The sequence below is a fragment of the Mercurialis annua genome, linkage group LG6 (genome assembly GCF_937616625.2).
Source record: "Mercurialis annua linkage group LG6, ddMerAnnu1.2, whole genome shotgun sequence".
In the NCBI taxonomy this organism is placed as follows: Eukaryota; Viridiplantae; Streptophyta; class Magnoliopsida; order Malpighiales; family Euphorbiaceae; genus Mercurialis; species Mercurialis annua.
In genome coordinates, this window is record NC_065575.1 from 12,539,102 (window position 1) to 12,558,092 (window position 18,991).

At 30.7% G+C, this 18,991-nt stretch overlaps 4 protein-coding genes across 6 annotated transcripts; 3 read left to right on the forward strand and 1 right to left on the reverse strand.

The window, feature by feature from the left end:
• The first annotated feature begins 6,649 nt into the window (after nt 1-6,649).
• Nucleotides 6,650-9,153, forward strand: LOC126686236 (heparanase-like protein 2). 2 transcript variants are annotated; one of them, XM_050380281.2, is made up of 6 exons: nt 6,650-6,886; nt 6,971-7,007; nt 7,097-7,286; nt 7,408-8,112; nt 8,217-8,316; nt 8,717-9,153. In XM_050380281.2, exons 1-6 carry the CDS (start codon nt 6,674-6,676, stop codon nt 9,059-9,061), a joined length of 1,590 nt encoding a protein of 529 aa, XP_050236238.1. In that variant the 5' UTR covers nt 6,650-6,673; the 3' UTR covers nt 9,062-9,153. The 2 variants fall into 2 exon arrangements, with proteins under 2 accessions (XP_050236238.1, XP_050236239.1); XM_050380282.2 differs by having other exon boundaries at nt 8,729-9,153.
• Nucleotides 9,154-9,815: 662 nt separating this feature from the next.
• Nucleotides 9,816-12,140, forward strand: LOC126687598 (heparanase-like protein 2). Its single transcript, XM_050382156.2, has 7 exons — nt 9,816-10,022; nt 10,132-10,168; nt 10,366-10,549; nt 10,613-11,004; nt 11,097-11,412; nt 11,510-11,609; nt 11,794-12,140. The coding sequence occupies exons 1-7, from the start codon at nt 9,816-9,818 to the stop codon at nt 12,097-12,099; spliced, it is 1,542 nt and encodes a 513-aa protein (XP_050238113.1). The 3' UTR covers nt 12,100-12,140.
• Nucleotides 12,141-12,612: 472 nt separating this feature from the next.
• LOC126653941 (remorin 1.4-like) lies at nt 12,613-14,410 on the forward strand. 2 transcript variants are annotated; one of them, XM_050347946.2, is made up of 6 exons: nt 12,613-12,740; nt 12,817-12,908; nt 12,980-13,201; nt 13,279-13,663; nt 13,759-13,840; nt 13,998-14,410. In XM_050347946.2, the coding sequence occupies exons 1-6, from the start codon at nt 12,712-12,714 to the stop codon at nt 14,187-14,189; spliced, it is 1,002 nt and encodes a 333-aa protein (XP_050203903.1). In that variant the 5' UTR covers nt 12,613-12,711; the 3' UTR covers nt 14,190-14,410. The 2 variants fall into 2 exon arrangements, with proteins under 2 accessions (XP_050203903.1, XP_050203902.1); XM_050347945.2 differs by having other exon boundaries at nt 12,616-12,740; nt 13,273-13,663.
• A 48-nt stretch (nt 14,411-14,458) lies between these two features.
• On the reverse strand, nt 14,459-15,175 carry LOC126653943 (nodulin-related protein 1-like). The gene has a single exon (XM_050347947.2). It carries the CDS (start codon nt 15,020-15,022, stop codon nt 14,594-14,596), a length of 429 nt encoding a protein of 142 aa, XP_050203904.1. The 5' UTR covers nt 15,023-15,175; the 3' UTR covers nt 14,459-14,593.
• Between the last annotated feature and the right edge of the window lie 3,816 nt (nt 15,176-18,991).

The following is an 18,991-nucleotide window of genomic DNA, read 5'->3' on the forward strand; positions in this document are numbered from 1 at the left end:
TTCATCCCTATTTATTTACAGCTTTTATATCATGTGAACTGCATATACTGTTGAGATGAGATAAAAACGAATATGTCCAGTAAATAAAGCTGGTAACAAGAGTCTCTGGGGAACCCTAGTCTTTGGTGCACTATAATCTTACAAGAGGCGAGTAAGGTTATCTAGTCGGTTAAAAAGCATTTCCTAATTGAATTAGGTGGCGACTCTATTTTTCAAACCATTTCCAGATCGAGAAGTCAGCCATAAACTTTGGGCGAGCGGCCCCCGAACTCTGCTCTGCTCACAGAAGCCATCAGTTATTTTCAAAAAATCGGACTCATTTGACTCGTTTAGTTAATAGTTAAACTAATGGTTAGTTCAAGTTATCCAGTTAATATAAATAGTCTGATTTCACAAATGTTTTTTAATTTTTAAGTTAGTTAGACCAGACAGTTGTCGAGTTTTCAATTAGAACCGACCAATTTAATCCAGTTATTTAACAACTAGTTTTATATTCAATTTCTATTTCGGTTTGATTTATAAATTGATAAGATAAAAATAAAATTACAAGTTATATTTTTAATTGCTTAATTTTAAATTTATTTTAATTATCAGTTTTAACCAAAACTAAGTTAAATTTTGGTTTTGTTTAATTAACAGATTTACATTTGTTTTTTTCTTAGTCCGTAAGAGACATGCATATGCATAAGTCGGTTCGGTTCAATAATTAAAATATCAAAAGTGTTCAGTTTTTAAATAGAATAAATGAATTAAAGACGAGAAACTAATAAAAATAACTACTTTAGTGTGTATTTTTAAACTTTTTTACAAATTCTCCCTTATTTATTTTTATGAGACGTAAATATTGTATGTATAAAACAATTTCTAATATATAATATTAAAATTAAATTAAAATAGACCAATATATAATTTATTCTTATAGTACTTTACCATTGTTTTTCTAATTTAGTTGTGCATCTTTAATATTAAAAATTAAATTACTCAAGTGCTCTTCATAAAGTGCAATGAGCTACTTAAAAAGAAAAAACCGTGATATTCATAACTTGACCAAGTGGTTTTTGTAATATGAGAAGTTCTGCAGAGATACGAGTGCAACGCCTTCGTATATATATAACTAGGTCGATGCCCGCGTATTGCGCGGGTGCGATTGAATAATTTTATAATTTTTAAAAAAATTATTTTTTATTTATAAATTTCTCTGAATTTTTAATTTATATTAAATTAAATAATTTAACATTTTAAATTAATTAAATTCTTATAATTTTTAATATATAATTAGTTAATTTTAGTGACTAACCATTAAAAAATCATATTTATTAAATTATAAATATTATTTATAATATAATTCTTCATTTCTAGCCATAGATTGTTTTAAATTATATAAATTAAATTCTAATTGGTTTAAATTTAAATTAAATTTAAAAAATACATTTTGTTTTGTAACATATAAATATCAATTATATATTAAAACTCTTTAAATTTTATAACTTATTATTATAAGTTTAAATAAAACTTTTCAGATTTATAATATAAATTAATAATTAATTAATATTTTCATATTTTTATCATATAATAATATAAAATTATTTCATATCTCATAATTAAATTTCTAATCTTTATAGTATTATGTTTTATAGTTTTTTTTGTAATAAAGTTATTTTTATTCTTAATTTAATTTATTTATTAATTTAATATAATTATACCATAAAATTTAGAGAAAATAACAAGAAAACTCATAAATCACAATTGCTTTTCACCAATTGCCATCTTAAATAAAGATATTTCTTTGTTATCATTATTATTTCAATTAATAGCACAAAACTCATTTAGTTTTCATTTAATGCCATCTTTCTCAAACTTACATATGTCCAAACCTCCACACTCATTAACTGTTCCATCTTCTTACATATATATATATATATATATATATATAGCTTCTATTCCTTTTGTGAGGTGGAAGTCACATGGCCGGCCAACAATTCTTTTTTTTTTTTCCAACTCTGTACTACTTTTTGGATATTTCTATGATTTTTCATTTTAAAAATCAACCCCTCACAAGATATATTTTTTTATTCCCATAAAAAAGATGTAAACTATTTGTCATTTATTTTCACTTTTTTTATATTTATTTTCATTTAACTTTTTTTGCGAGCTAATTAAATTATAAATTGGATCCATTCACAGAGAAAAATTAGTGGCTTCATTTTCAGTTTGAAGATACTGAATTTAGGTACCGAGACTTGAAAATATTTAGAAAACTCAATTAAAAAAAATTAGATCTCTAATGTGTTAAGTGGACAAATATGAAAATATAACCAGGACCCATGGTATGCAGCTGCTGCCATTTTAGGAGTAGGATTTTTTCTAAAGCAAACACTTATTAATGTTTTTTTTATTATAATGTTACATTCTTATATTAAGAGCTTAATTAAAGGTTGATGTATTAGATACATGCATGATACATTTATTAAGAAATAATCAAATATAAAACAAGGTATTTGAAAAATATATTTAAATAGATCATTGTCAAATTTTATATAACGGATATATCTCCAATATATATTTGATACATATCTGATACATTTTACGATATATATTTAATACATATTTGACCGTTCGAACTCTCTTTCTTGTTTTTTATACGTCTTCTTTTTTGTAGTTTTATTACATATATTTTTTATATATTATTTAACACATCTCTAATATATATTTGATGCTCATGGAATGCATCTTTGCTCCTTGATATAAATACTTGATACATTTCCGATACATTATTTAATACAACTATGATACATAATTTATACATAATAGATACATTTTAAATGTAATTAATAGATACATCTTCAATACATAATTTATACATGATAAATACATTTCAAATGTAATTAATAGATACATGGTTGATACATAATTTATACATGATAGTAACATTTTTTATTTTATAATTTATACATGATAGATAAAAAAAATCACCTAATAGATACATAAATGATACATGATTTATACATGATTTATACATGATTTATACAATTTTTACAATTAAATAATATGTCGTTGATAAATAATTTAAATATAATATTTTTTTTATTATATTTAATAAATACACTCTGATACATAATATACATGGTAGATATAATATTTATACATTGAATCCGTATTCGATTTGTATTAACAATACATCTGATGCATAATTTATAAAATTATATCATTTGTGTATTTTTATATTTTTAAAATTAATATTTTAAAATTTAAATAAATATATAAAAAAATTATTTATTTTATTAAAAAAATAAAAAAAAATGAGTGGGTCAATTCATACACTGACCCGCGCGTCATGCATGCGCGGGTCAGTGTATTTTAATCTGGTGCACCTGCTCCAGCAGGTGCACCAGATTAAAATGCGTCAGCTGGCCTGATCAGGCCAGCTGGCGCGCTGACGTCAGTGTGCGTCAGACTGACGCGCACTAACGTCAGATTAATGGTACTGTTGAAATATTTTTGTAAAAAAATGGCACAGGTTAAATTTCTTATAATGACATGATATTATGTGAAAATAGAAACTATTTTTTGGCAATTTTGTTATTTTCTCTAAAATTTATTGATTGGTTTTAAAAAAATCATTTGTATAACTTAAAACAAATTAAATTATTAAACTTATTAAACTTATTAAATATTTAATTTATTAATATGATATAATATTACTATTAATTATTGATTAAATTCTACAAAAATTATACATATAAAATAACTAATAATTATTATTATTACATTAAAACTATAAACTTTGTCGTTACGTTTTTTAAAACTTATTACTAAAATTTTTAAAAGCTCTTTATAAATTAATAATGGTATGTATAACACATTATAATTTTTATATTTAATTTGTATGTTTAATCTTTAATATTTTTAAAACAATTGTATTTTGATAAAATCAAATATTCAGACTTTATCTCTTTAATTTGGATGTGTTTGTATTTTCTTATTATATTAGTTGGTTTTGACATTTTAACTATTACATCGAACACTCCTAGTAATCTATACTATAAGCTATCATTGTAGTACAACTACAAACAAAAACATAGTGTATACTCTTAATATATTTATATTTAAGATAAATTATTGTCATATATAATGCTAATAATATTTAATAAATTAATATAAAATTTGTTTTTATACTATTTTAGAGATAATGGTAGCATATTAATTGTTTATCTATAAAGACATCAAAAATTATATTTATATAAAATTTAATTATTCCTATATCTTTTATAGTTTATGATGAACATATATGTTATTTAATCATGATTAATAAAAAAAATTAAGGATCAATTTATATTCATACATTTATAAATAGACATACTCTTATCTTCTTCTTTTTAAGATCTAACACACGAATATTGGCCTCAATTCACATGATCTCTCTATATATTCAATTTCTATAAAAATGATAAATACAAAAAATAATAAAAAAAGGTATTAAAAATATGAGAATTAATGACATAACTTTTTACCACTATAATATATCAAATTCTATAAAAAAAAGTTATATCCATTTTGTATAGATATTAACGATCTTAATATAATAAAAAAACTTATGAAAAAATTGAACAATAGAGGATTACCGGAAACACATACCATGATAGTAGTCAACAAATCGCATCTTTCCGAAAGAAAAAATCATCTATGGCGTGGTCTATTACGTGAGCAAAGAGTAAGAGACACACATATATATAGTGGTTACTTATCATCTATTTAATGTGAAAACTCTTAAGATTTTATAACTTATAAACATAAATAAAAACTTTTTAAATTTCATAATCATTAAATTGTAATTAATTAAATTTAATTTTAATAACTTTTTCGTATTCTTAACATATAATAACATATTAACAAAATAAATTTCAAAATTTAAGTTTTAGTTTAAATAACATTATATTAGATAAATGTAATGTTCAATAAATGTATTCTAAAATTATTTATTAATTTAATATATTGATTGATTTAAAAGAAACTATTTCTATAACATGGAATAATTTAAATTATTAAACTTTTTAATATTATTAAAATATACAGTGTTGGTATTTTATATTTCATAACATATAATATTAATATTTTATGGATTAGAATTTTTAAAAACAACATCTAAACAATATAAATGTATTAAAACTTTTAAAAAATTTAAATCATAAATTTTTAAATATTGTTGGTTAATGTTTTTACAAAATTCTTTATATAATATTAATTATAAAAATTAATTATACATTTAAACTTTTCAATTCATAACTATTAGACTTTTAGAATTCTATAAGTTTTAACTTTTAATATTTTATAACTTCTAATTAATGAAATAATAAATAAACTTTAAATAAAAAATTATCACTTGGCAATTTATAGCCAATCCACTTTTTAAAGGCCTAATGTCTTAAAAAAACCCCGACCTTTTAGCCCTTTTTCAATCATACCCTGACGTTGAAAATTTGTCAATTCTACCCTATTTTGCATTTTTGTGTTTCAATTGTACCCTGAAAAATTAAATTAACATCTTTTGCGTTTGAAAATTTGTTTAAAACATTCTCCATGTCTCGCATATATTGATTGTATATTTTTAAAATTTATTTAAATTTAGTTAAATTAATTAAGAATTTAAATTAGTGTTAATTTGATTATAATTTTTAGTTAGTTTTTAAAAATAAAAGACTTATTTGTACATTTTTTAATAAAAAAGAATTTAATTTCATGTTTAGACTTAATTAATTGAATGATTTCATCATTTAAGTAAAAAAATTAACAAAAATTAAAATATTGGGGTACAATTGAAATTGGAAAATTCAAAAGTGGGTAAAATTGACAAATTTTCAACGTCAGGGTGAAATTGAAAAAAAGTTTAAAGGTGAGGGGTTTTTGAGTGATTAGGCCCTTTTTAAAATATACTTAATTTTTAAATTGAAGGTCAAGATTGTAATTTTTGATGATTAAATTTTATAAAATTATTTATATTATATTAATTATTAAATTAATTATATATTAAAACTTTTCAATTCATAACCATTAAACTTTTAAAATTCTATAATTTTAAACTTTTCATATTTTGTAACTTCTATATATTAATAGAACTTTTCAAATCATAACCATTAAACTTTTAAAATTCTATAAGTTTTAAATTTTCATATTTTATAACTTCTATATATTAATATTGATTAATGGAATAATTAAAATATTTAAATAAAAAATTGCCACTTGGCAAATTGTAGCTAATCCACTTGTCAAAATATGCTTAATGCTAATTTAAAATTCAAGATTATAATATAGTATAGATGCGCTTTAAAAAGAAAATAAGACAAGTATTTCAATTATCCATTCATTTATTATTAGTTTAAGTTTTTGTGACAAATAAATCCACTTGTTAACATTAAAGATCTACAGTATTTACTTCTTGATAATAATTTTTCTAATTTGAGGCAGTAAAGGATAAAAGTGAATCTTTTGTAGTTTTAGTTAGTGTTTGAAAGGGTTTAGTCATCCTCAAATATTTTAGCATAAATATAGTTGATGGCTGTTGAGATAGATTGTGTATTATCACATGTTAAAAATGTAATTATCCATCTATAAATACCCATCAAAAACCTCTACTATATACTTATTAATTTATAATAGTTTCTTTGGATTAATCATTATGGTTAAGCTTAAACAAATTTTAGTTGGTTTGGTATTTGTGTTATTTTTGATAAGCTGTGTTAAAGCAGATGATGTGGAGGTTACTGTAAGAGGACTAACCTCAATAGCAACTACTGATGAAAATTTCATATGTGCAACTTTGGACTGGTGGCCTCATACCAAGTGTGACTATGGACAGTGTCCATGGAATCAATCTGGAGTTCTTAATTTGGTACAATTTTTAATATCTTTTAGTACTTTTTTTTAATATTAATTATGAGATTACTAAATTACTTGAGTTAAATTTGTGTATCAGGATTTGGGAAACAAGATTTTGGCTAATGCTATGCAGGGTAAGGATGCATGCATGCAATAGTCCTTTTTCTAAATGTTTTGGTTTGAGTTAAAGAATGTGATAAATTAATGTTTTTTTTTTGTTTAGCTTTTGGTAATTTGAGAATAAGAGTGGGAGGATCATTGGAGGATCAAGTAGTGTATAAAGTTGGGAATTACATAAAGAAATTCCCTCACTTCAAAAGAAGAGATGGAGATGATTATTTATTTGGTTTTACTAGAGGCACTCTTCCTATGGAAAGATGGGATCAACTTAATGCATTCTTCAACCAAACTGGGTATCTTTTATTTAACGTTTATACTATTTGAGTTACAGCTCGTTAGAGCTCGTTAGTTATTTTATTTGTTGTTTTTGGTGATTAGTTTCGGTTTGGAGATATTAATTTGGTTTTTCGGCAGAGTGAAACTGACATTTAGCTTGAATGCTCTGATCGGAAAGAAAAAAGCGAATGACGGAACAATCAATTGGGTCGGAAAATGGGACTCGAACAATGCTCGTGATCTCATTAAATATACAATTTCCAAAGGGTACAATATTGATTCGTACGAATTAGGGAATGAGTTATGTGGGTCAGGAGTGTCTGCCAGGGTTGATCCGGTTGATTATGGGAGGGATATAGTTGTTCTTAGGAAATTAGTAAACCAATTGTACCCGGATCCAAATACCAGACCTGCAGTGTTGGGTCCAGGCGGGTTCTATGACCAACGATGGTTCGATACGTTCCTCATGACTATCGGACCTAATGTGGTTGATGGAGTCACCCACCATATCTACAACCTTGGAGCAGGTGTAGACAAGACTCTTATTGATAAGATTCAAGACCCCTATTTCTTGGACCAAGTAGCACAGACATTCAAAAATGTTCGGAACAGTGTGAGGCAATTCGGACCATGGTCCGGAGCCTGGGTTGGGGAATCTGGCGGTGCTTATAACAGCGGTGGCAAGGACGTTTCCCATACTTTTGCCGATGGCTTTTGGTACTTGGATCAATTGGGCATGACTTCTACTTACAACCATAAGGTTTACTGCAGACAAGCCTTCGTTGGTGGAAATTATGCTCTCCTTAATACCACTACTTTCATCCCAAATCCTGACTATTACGGGTACATCTGTCGAACTACTTTTTCAATTATTTTGTTGTTTTTCGTTTCCTCGTTTAAATTTTCGTACTATTTATTGATATGGAATTGATTTGTTTCGGTATCAGGGCGTTGTTGTGGCATCGCTTGATGGGAAAGCAAGTACTAGCTACTTCTCATAATGCATCTCCATATCTTAGAGCTTACACACATTGCTCCAAGACAAAGGTACAATACTATTGTATAATGTGAATAGCAAGCAAGTGACGGCTCTCTTCATAAATTCAAAATTTCAAAATATAATTTTATCGGGTAAAGGGTTAATCCGATAACTAAACTTGTAACTCGGGGTCAAATAATTCATGTTCATCCATTTTGATCCATTAAGTACAATATTTTTTATTTTTAAATCAATTAAGGACTAAATTGGATTATGTATATTGTATAATTTTATCCTTGATTAACTTAAATAGAGAGTATTGTCCTTTATTGATCAAAATGGCCGACAAAGAGTTATTTGATCCCGAGTCACAAGTTCAGAGGCTATGTTGACTCTTTTTTGTTATTTTATTTTAAAAAATTTATATGGAAAATCTATGTATAGCTAACATCTGTGCATGGATTGCAGCATGGATTGCAGCCTGGAGTGACTCTTCTTCTGATCAACATGTCAAACAAAACCAGCTACTCAGTTTCTTTGGTAAATGATGACAATTTCTACCCAAGCAATTCTCCAAATCAGTACACTAGTTCAGGATTTGAACAAAGAGAAGAGTATCATTTGACACCAAAAGATGCAAATATTCAAAGTGATGTCATGCTGCTCAATGGAACTCCATTGCAGCTTACTCAATCATTAGACATTCCTGAAATGCAACCGCGGCTTGTTGATCCGTCGTCTCCAATCACCGTCGCTCCTCATTCCTTCGTTTTTGTCACCATTAAAGATTTTAAGGCCCCTGCCTGTGTCTAGACTGAATCAGGCTTAGAGAAAACAATTGTACATATTGCGGTTACAGAGCTATAGCTCTAGTTATAGTACGACTAGTGACATTCAATTTGTTATATTTTGGTAATCTAGTTTTTATTTTATTATGATGAGAGGTTGCTATTAAAACTTATGTTACTAATTGCTTATTTGGCGACGGAAAACTACGTGACTAATCCAACTTTGTCGTCGTCATATAAGCAATTATTCGCATGGATTTTTGTAGTAACCTTCATTGTTGTAAAAATTAAAGTTCATTTACCAAAATGTAACAAATTGAATGACGATAACCGTTCTGTAAGGCATTAGGTTTTCTTTTCTTTTGGTTCTTCTAAGTTTTGGTTATGCACTTGTTAGTTTCTTTAAGTTGTAGGATCTGGATTTCTCTAAGCTATATTGCTTAATTAATCATTGTTTTCCTAATTACTATCCTTAGTTATATTATGTTTGAATTAATTTCCAAAAATTAATTATGTTAAGCAACTAAATCTCTCACCAACAACTTTAAGTTGAATTTATGCAAACAAGAAATTTTGATTGATTTATAATTTTCTAAAGACTTATGGCATGTGGTTCCAAAAGGTTCAGTAACACACAAAATATAAAATTCAACATTTCCAAATTTAGATTATTTGTTATATCTTCTTATAAAAGTTAAGGACTAAATATGTCTAATTTTAGCTAATTTAAAAGCTACATAGCATTACAAAGTAGAGAATCTTATTTGCTATATTTGAGAATGGGAAATATTAAAGTGGGGATTACTGTGTGGTATTTTTTTTGTTTTACATTTTGCATAGCAGCAGATGTGAAAGTGACAGTCAAAGGGTTGGCTCCCATTGCCACAATTTATGATGATTTTATATGTGCAACTTTGGATTGGTGGCCCACCTCTAAATGTAACTATGACCAATGTCCTTGGGGACATTCTGGTCTTTTCTCTTTGGTATTAATTTTTTTTTACATTTGAATCAAAACTTTTTTTCTTTTCATGTTTTTTTAGATGCATAAAATGTTGCACATTTGATAAAAGTTGTGTTTATCTTAATTTACAGGATTTGGACAATAAGATTTTGTTAAATGCTGTTAAGGGTATGTTAATTGAAAAGCAATTTCATAAGAATTAGTGTTATCCCTATAATGTAAAATAATCATAATTCATTTGAATATGGTTCTTTTCCAATGTTTAAAATGCAAAAAAAATAATTTCTCATGCAATTTTTATAACAAATTTTGAGTTTTGTGCGTATTTTAAGAGCCTAAAAGATATAGATTTATTGGAATTTCAGCATTCAATCCATTGAGAATAAGAATCGGAGGTTCATTGCAAGATCAGGTAGAATACCAAGTGCAAAATTCGTCGAAAAGATGCTTGCCTTTCCAAAAATCAGAAGCAGGCTTATTTGGATTTACTGCAGGTTGCCTCACCACACACAGATGGGATCAACTAAATCACTTCTTTAACCAAACAAGGTATAAATATAATATACATTTATCGAATCCGTTCCGGGTCGAGCTAAAATGATTGCACTGCAGGGCTAAAATCACATTGGGATTGAATGCACTTGTTGGAAGGAAAAAGTCAAGCCAAAAAGATTCAACTCTTTGGTTTGGTGATTGGGATTCAAAAAATGCTGGCAATCTGATGAAGTACACAGTCTCGAAAGGATACAAGATTGATTCCTACGAACTTGGTAATGAACTATGCTCAAATGGGGTAGCTGCAAGAGTGGAGGCAGAGCAGTATGGTAAAGACATGACTGTTCTTAAAAAACTTGTCCAACAAGTATACCCAAATCAGAATACGCAGCCGAAGGTGTTGGGTCCGGGTGGTTTCTTTGACGATAAATGGTTTAAGACGTTCCTTCAAGTTTCAGGACCAAATGTTGTCAATGGACTAACCCACCATATCTATAATCTTGGTGCTGGTATGCCTTTCTTTCCTTTTTTTTGCGATTCTAAAATATGTCGTAACGCTATATTGCACGAAAACTTATCGATTTTGACGTAAAAATGATAGGTTCTGATCCCACTCTTGCCAACAAGGTTCAAGACCCGTATTTCCTAGACCAAATAAGAAAGGTGTATAGCAATGTATCAGCAACAGTCAAGCAATTTGGGGCATGGACTGAAGCATGGGTGGGGGAATCAGGTGGAGCTTATAACAGTGGAAGCAAGAAAGTTTCATATAGTTTTTCTGATGGCTTCTGGTATTTGGACCAATTGGGAATGACATCAACCTTCAATCACAAGGTTTTCTGCAGACAGACCCTTATAGGAGGAAACTATGGACTTCTCAATACTACAACCTTTGTCCCAAATCCTGATTATTACGGGTTTGTACACATTCTTTCATTAAAACTACCATTTTGATTGTTGATTTTTGTTCACTTAATTGTGTTTAATCTCCTCGTGATGTTGGTATCGTACCAGTGCGCTTCTGTGGCATCGCCTCATGGGAAAGAATGTGCTTGCTGCCAATCATGTTGGGTCTCCATATTTGAGAGCATATTCTCATTGTTCCAAACAAAAGGTACTCTAATCTTTCACTTCAAATATAGTTTTATTTGGCTTGTTATCAGCTTAGTGATAGAGTTTCTTTCTTATCGAGTCCTACATTTCAGCGTTTTAATTCTGTTCCTGGAAATGCTTCTGAAATTCTGAAACATTATATTATGAACGTTTCTGTTTATGTGATGTTGATCTTTTGAATGCAGCCTGGAATTACAGTACTACTGATTAATATGTCAAACTCAACTACCTTCAATGTGTCAATTCAAAATGATGGAAATGCTTCTGGAAGTGGGGAAGTGCAGAGAGAGGAATACCATCTGACCCCTAAAGATAGAGATATATTTAGTGATGTGATATTGTTGAATGGAATTCCATTAGTGCTCACAAAATCATCGGATATTCCTGTCATGAATCCTAAGCTTGTTAACGCGTTTTTGCCTATTGTTGTTGCACCACATTCTATAGTTTTCGCCGTTGTAAGAGGCTTCAATGCACCTGCATGTTCATAGCACAACTTTTATACTAAATCTTTACATTACATCTCATATTGGAAGATTCTACTGCTTTCGTAATAAGTATGCTTGAAAACTTATTGAGATCTATATTTCGACATTTTATTTTCATTATCCAAAACGCTATGAAACTTTGAGAAACTTCAAAACTCTTTATTTATGATCTATTCTGCTGTTTTTCATTTCTGCATTTGGAAGATAGCTTTCGGGCAAGAAAAAAGATAGCTTTTCTTCATCTATATCAATGATTGGAAGAACATTTCCAAACAAGATTCTTATCCACTTCCTGTGGAAAGATTACGAAAAGGTTAGTATAACCTTTTTTTATGTATAAAGCATCAATCAAGAATATATTACTCAAGACAAAGAAAAGTATACTTTACTTGACAAATAGGTCACCAAGATACAAACCAGGCTTTGTATGCAAAGAAAGAATATCCAACTTTGCTTGCACCCTGTCCCTGTCCCCTATACGTTTAACCTACCTATGACTCTATAGCCAAATATAATAAACCTTAAGCTTCCCCTTCAAATAAGCACATCATCAATGGGTTTAATACAATTGTTCTGGAAATTGACATTTCAAAACTGTGTTTCTGTTCATACAAAATGGAGCAATTGATCAAGCAAACTAACAGGTAAATGTCGGACTAGAAGTTTCCGTGCAACATAGCATATGACCCTGTGTTTACGAATTCTGACTATTTCTGGCAGGGTGAGATTTTCTGCACAGCAAAGGGAAGAAGCACTGAGCAGCGCTAGAGAACGAAGAGTTCCACTCCAGAAAGCGCCATCTTTCAAAGAAGGTAATCTCTTCAATCTTCTGTATATTCTACTTTTCTTTTCGTTTCTCAGGACTACAATGGTGGATTTGCAGAAAAGAAGAGACCTCAAAACTGGTTCCGTAGACAGATATCTTGGAAAATGAATCAAGATTATGATTTCAATGAAATAGAACGGGCAACTGCTGTAGCAGCAGCTGCATGTGCTATTGCATCATTAGAAGAGTCCAGTAGTACTCAAGAACAAAAAAAGATCAGAACTGAACCTTCTCTGCCCCGAAATAAGAGCAGAAAGGAAGTTTCGAGACCAGAACCTGGTAAATTATGTTTCAGTGTATGATTTCATATTTTCAATTCTCCAGCATATTTTAACTAACTGCTCTATCAGCTAAAGATTTATCAAGGAATCAAGAAAGCAAAGTTCCAGAACCTTCTGCAACAGAAGAAAAATCACCAGTCAAGATTGTTGGTCCTGCTTCATTTAAGAAAAAGATTCAAACTGTTTCTGATAAGCCTGATATACCAATGAAAAAGATTCGAACTTTTGCTGAAGAGCAATTGAGCAGAAATGATGACAAACAGCCTAAAGGTCTAAACAAGAAAACGGATTTTCCTGCCGCTACATCTGAAATTGAAGCACCAAAACCTGACTGGAATGTTCCAGCTTATCCTGCTAGATCACCAGCTAAAGTTGACAGGCAGACTTCAACAAAACTTGGAATCGAAGGAACAGAAGCAGATGCTTGGGAGACAGCTAAACTTGCAAAGATCAAAGAGAAGTACTAGCTTTAAAATAATTAAAAAAAATAAGTATTTCACACAAGCAATTAGAGTCAATTTTTAAACCAAGTTATATATATACATTTCATTTCAGGCATGAGGCAGTGGAAGCCAGAATTCTTTCTTGGGAGAGCAAGAAGAAGACTAAATCCAGACATCAACTGGACAAATCAGAGGTTTGCTTCATTAATGTCTATGTTGCACCTAAACTTGTCGAATCTTTAAATTTATAATATATTCTTTGTATTCTGTTTCAGTTTGGAAAATTTCTGTTTCCGTGCATTCCTATACAATACTAGAAACTAATGATTCCCAATTTACTTGGATCTGCAGGGTGATCTGGAGAGGAAAAGGTTCAAGGCCTTGGAAAAATTCCGCAGCGAGGTGGAAGATATCAATCAGATTGCTGAAGGAGCAAGATTAAAGGCGAGGAAAGAACGAGAACATGAAGAGTTGAAGGCAAAGGAAAATGCAGAAAATATTAGGAAAACTGGAAAAGCTCCTACCACCTGTTTCTGCTTCTGAATCTAATTTTCTTCATCAGATAATCAATTCCTTGCACATCTCTGTGTGTTACGAGTCGCATTCATCACACAAACAATGTACAGACTGCAGAACAATTTGGAAATCTGTCCTACATATTGCAAAATATTTTAAGCCGCAAATTTAATTGAGAAAGTGTAATGTACAGTTTATGTAAACTTAATTTGGTAGTTCAATATTAAGCATTACAAACTACACCCTAATCGCGACTAAATAACGCAGTCACAGATATAAATGTATACACTTACACATAGTACTATAATTCGAGTACATTAAACAGAACAAACACACATACATAGTACTGAAATAGGCGGTCATAAAACATACACAGACGGATAGGAAAGCAAAACAAACATGAAGAAATTAAAGATTTGACATATACAGTTTTACTTCATGAAGCCTTGAGCCATTTTGAAGTAATCACCAACACCGCCGGAGCCAGAAGATTTCTCATGTTCACCGCTTGACTGAGTCGATGTAGAATGAGTTGTTGTGGAAGTATCTGAGCCAGTCTGGTGGCCAGCAGCGGCGGCGGTGGTGGTAGAATGAGAGGACTGATACTTATGAAGATAATCCTCAGCTTGTTCTACATACTTGCCGAAGCTTTTCTCTTCAAGCTTGCCGTACTGAGAAGCAGCACCCAGAATATTGGCAGCAGCACCAGCAGCCTTCCCCTCGTCTATTTTTTCATTGTTAAGTCTAGACTTGGCTGCATCAGCCACTATCTTAGCGCTGGAGAAAAGCTCGGAGGATGAGACTTGGTGATGCTTGTGGCCCGGCTTGGATGGTTGGTTGTTAGAAGATGGGAAATCCATGGGGACAAAGATTGGAGTTGGATGGAGAGTTTGAAGATATGTTAGTTTACTTTTATATGTGTCTGATCAATATTAAACATATGTGTGGTGTGGATTTGATTGGTTTGATAATGGATTCATTAATGAGATGTGCTGTGCTGTTGTGGCTTCTGACCCTGTCTGCAGGGAAAACCTTGAATACGTGTTCATGGCGTGTTCACTTCTAAACCGCATCACGCGTGAGAAATTCTTTATGTGATCCGGTTCATCACGTATTGCAGTGTTGAAATGAATCATGATAACGAACACAAATTGCCCTCTGCAAAAACATACGTTCCAATAAAAATGTTTATTTTCTTTTATATTTTTTGTCCTAGAATGTTTGTCTATTTTTATTAAATAATAAACTTTAAAAATATTTTTATTATATCATTTTTATTTAAAATCTACTAATGAACTATTATTTGTTGTTATCTATTGAAGATATAAAGAAACAAAAATTAGTGGATATATTAAATAAGGGTATAATAAAAAAAATAGGAAAAAATTGTAAAATATATAACACTATTATATTTTCTTAAAGGCCGAATGATCAAAAAAGATAAAATCTTTCATGAAAATTGTAATACCCCAAAATATTTAATTAGCTAATTGGATCACGTGTCCAGTTTGAATTCGACAGAGTGGCGATATTGGAAAGACTTCAGAGAAATTAAAGTAAATAAATTTCAAGTAGGTCGGTTTCGGGAAATTAATTATGCGGAAATTACGGTTATATTTCAATTCTAAAGTTAGAATTGGAATTAAAAGGAAAAGTGTCAAAAAAAAACTCAAAATAAAGTGCAGGGATTAAAATGGTAATTTAGCCACTACATGTCGAAAATGGAAATTTGTAGATTTTGACGGAAAAATTTTAATATCGAGCTTAGTATTATTTATTGGATATAAATAATACGTATAAGTTATAATTGAAGTGTTAAACGATTTAGTTATGTACTAAATCGTACAAAAAAAAGTTTAAAAGATAATTTGTAATAAAAAAAAGAAAAGAGGGATTAAAGTAAGCTTTTAGCCAGGATATAAAAGAATTGAAATATGAAAGAAATGATCACGAGAAGGAAAGGAGGAAGAGTCCAGAAGCTAAAACCACCGATCGATTACCTTTCGCCGCCGTTTCTCCGTTCGACGTCCGATTCGAGCGATTTTCGCGGCGATCTCTTCAGAATCGAGAGCTCTATCGATCCTAACCTTTGTTTCAAGGTAATATCTCGAGAATCGATGCTAAAATTCGAATATATGGCTGTTTTAGTTTATAATTAAGAATTTAATATTTTCGGATCGTTTTTAGCGTTTTAACAAAAATCGAGTTACGGGTTTGTGAGAAAATGAAGTGTTTGAGGTGTTTGGCGAGTGGTAGCACGAAGGGGCGCCCGGAAACGACGTTTTCGGGGCTGTGTGTGCGAACGCACACCGTGGTGTGCGATCACACACACAGGTGTGCGGACGCATAGGTGTGCGAACACATACTTGTAGTGTGCGAACGCTCACACTGAGGTGTGCGATCGCACACTGCACTGTGCGGATGCACAGTGCCTTTGTACGCCCGCACAGTGGGTCCATAGGGACCAAAATGGGCTTTTAGCCCTAATTGAGCGGGATTTTAATATTTTCGAATATTAGACCCTAAAAAAGATTAAGGACCCCGATAATTTAAAAAGAAAAGCTTTAGCTCGACGATTTCGATAATTAAAGATAACGAGAAACGTTAAGGGTATTATACGTTTCTCGAATACGAGAAATAGAGTTGGATATATCGTGAATACGATAAAGGAATATCGAGTTCACGAATAACACTAAGAATGAAATATAGCCCTAGAATTTAAAGTAATACACGTGTAAAAACACGAGGATAATATTTAACTGTTAAACGATTTGTCAGACGTGTCAGCGAGTAGTGGAGTCAGTAGACGTGGACTAGCGAGAGCATACTATCAGATCGACTACATCATTACTTGGATAGCGGTCATTGTGAGTTGCACTTTAATTTCGTGTATTATATATATTAAAGTTATTTTATATAGATATGTATATTGTTTATACGCATCGCATGTTATATGATTTGATTAAATATTATATGTTTTTATCAAGTTTATATACGAGGAACTAGTATGCGATCCGAAGAAACTAGCTACCTATTGGGTGTCAATAGGCTGTGTGATCACCAGTATCGAGTCAGTCTAGTGTGTTTGCATATAATACATGATTGATACATGCATGATATGATATGACCTGATTATGATTACGAATTTTGAAGTTGGATAATTCGATACGAGTGAGAACTCGGTTACTGTGTAACCTGAGCCCCGTATCTAGTGAGTTGGACTCACACTTTGGGATTAAGAGATAGGTCGCGATCGACTAGGTAGAGTGTGAGCACTCCCGGGTCGGACTATCTGGATTAGTATGATTTGATTATTCGAGAGTTGTGTCGCATGCTAGGATATTAGTTTCGTACGGATCAAATACATGTTTATATGTTTTACTTTTATAATATTGTTTCTTTAAAATGTGATGCTATGTTTTTATAATAATACCGTTAGTAAATGCAAACTCACTCAGTATTTTCCCAAATACTGACCCCTCACCTTTGATGTCTTTCAGGTGCTTAGTGTGTGGACTTAGCTATAAGCCAGTTTTGAAGTCCAGAATTCAGCCGTGTATGTATAGTTTCTGACTTCTGTGAGTGCTGCAGTAGTGGTCCCGCGTTGACAGAGTCATAGCCTAGATAGCAGTACATTTTGAGTATACATATTACTTTATGTCATGTTTATATGTTTTTGATAGGCTACGGGTAATATGTTTTGTTCACGGCCCCAGATGTCGGTGATATGTTTTAATACACTAACTTTTGGCATATATGGGCAAGGCCAGTTCGTACAGGGTACGGTAACTAGAACCCGCGAGGTTAACAGAACAGTTAGTGTAAATATTTGTGTATATATGTTATGTATAGTTGCTTCTGTTGTGTTGTGTATTTGTTTATTATTTGAGAAAAAATTAACTGTGATTTGAGGCTTGCTACGGGTTCCGGAGCTACCACTCCCGTTCCCTGGCGCCGGTTGCGGCTCAATATTTTGGGTCGTGACAATTTTTTTACAAAAGTTCAAACATTTTAATTTTATCTGGATCGTCTTGAAACGCAGGCTTTCGTTTCAATAATGTTCAACTACGCAATTTTACTGATGTGGCGCCTACGGAACGCTGATGTGGCACACATTAGCATCACATAAGTAAACTCGCGTAGTTGAAATAAAATCCTGCGTTTCAGGACAAATTGGATAAAATTAAAAGGTTTACACTTTTGTAAAACTTTCATGTAAGATTTAACCTTTTTTAGTCATTTGACCTTTCTTAAATGGTGTGATAATAACAAAGTGAAACAAAGACGAGAGTAACAAATTTAAATTGAAGATCAACTTATTTGTGTCATAAACAAGTGAATATATACATGATGAGGCTTCAAACATATTGTCGTGTACAGATTGGTGTCTCAATTCAATCCAATATGTTATTAATAAATATATAAATATGGCTGTGAACGGAGCGGAGTCTAACTCACCTAAGCTTATGGCAATTTCGGTGGTTTAGTTTGAAAAATGGAGTTACCATCTAATTTATCAAGGAAATACCTTTTATACCGACTAGACAATCTCAAGCGCTTATGGATGAGATGTCGTGCATCAGACAAAAAGAGTTGGATTTGTGGATACAATTTACTCTTGTACTTGGCTTATTGATTTTATCAATTTCCTACAAGAAATCATGCTTTACGCAACGAATTTTTCCGTTGTCAAAAGCATGAAATTTGTCGCTAATTGGATTTAGGGACGGATTGAATCTGTTGGTAAATCTCTCGCTGCTGAATCCAACTGCGACAGATAATACTGAGTGAGTTCGTAATATTTTAATTAATCATTAAGTGAAAACATA

What these genes read in the sequence shown, in the direction of transcription:
- LOC126686236 (XM_050380281.2), top strand. Translation starts at nt 6,674, where the DNA reads ATGGTTAAGCTTAAACAAATTTTAGTTGGTTTGGTATTTGTGTTATTT. An exon ending in AATCTGGAGTTCTTAATTTG is followed by an intron (nt 6,887 to 6,970) that starts GTACAATTTTTA and finishes TTTGTGTATCAG; the next exon opens with GATTTGGGAAACAAGATTTT. An exon ending in GCATTCTTCAACCAAACTGG is followed by an intron (nt 7,287 to 7,407) that starts GTATCTTTTATT and finishes GTTTTTCGGCAG; the next exon opens with AGTGAAACTGACATTTAGCT.
- LOC126687598 (XM_050382156.2), top strand. Translation starts at nt 9,816, where the DNA reads ATGGGAAATATTAAAGTGGGGATTACTGTGTGGTATTTTTTTTGTTTT. An exon ending in TATCTATAATCTTGGTGCTG is followed by an intron (nt 11,005 to 11,096) that starts GTATGCCTTTCT and finishes TAAAAATGATAG; the next exon opens with GTTCTGATCCCACTCTTGCC. An exon ending in CTCATTGTTCCAAACAAAAG is followed by an intron (nt 11,610 to 11,793) that starts GTACTCTAATCT and finishes TTTTGAATGCAG; the next exon opens with CCTGGAATTACAGTACTACT.
- LOC126653941 (XM_050347945.2), top strand. Translation starts at nt 12,712, where the DNA reads ATGGAGCAATTGATCAAGCAAACTAACAG. An exon ending in TTGATCAAGCAAACTAACAG is followed by an intron (nt 12,741 to 12,816) that starts GTAAATGTCGGA and finishes TATTTCTGGCAG; the next exon opens with GGTGAGATTTTCTGCACAGC. An exon ending in AGCGCCATCTTTCAAAGAAG is followed by an intron (nt 12,909 to 12,979) that starts GTAATCTCTTCA and finishes GTGGATTTGCAG; the next exon opens with AAAAGAAGAGACCTCAAAAC.
- LOC126653943 (XM_050347947.2), bottom strand. Translation starts at nt 15,022, where the DNA reads ATGGATTTCCCATCTTCTAACAACCAACCATCCAAGCCGGGCCACAAG.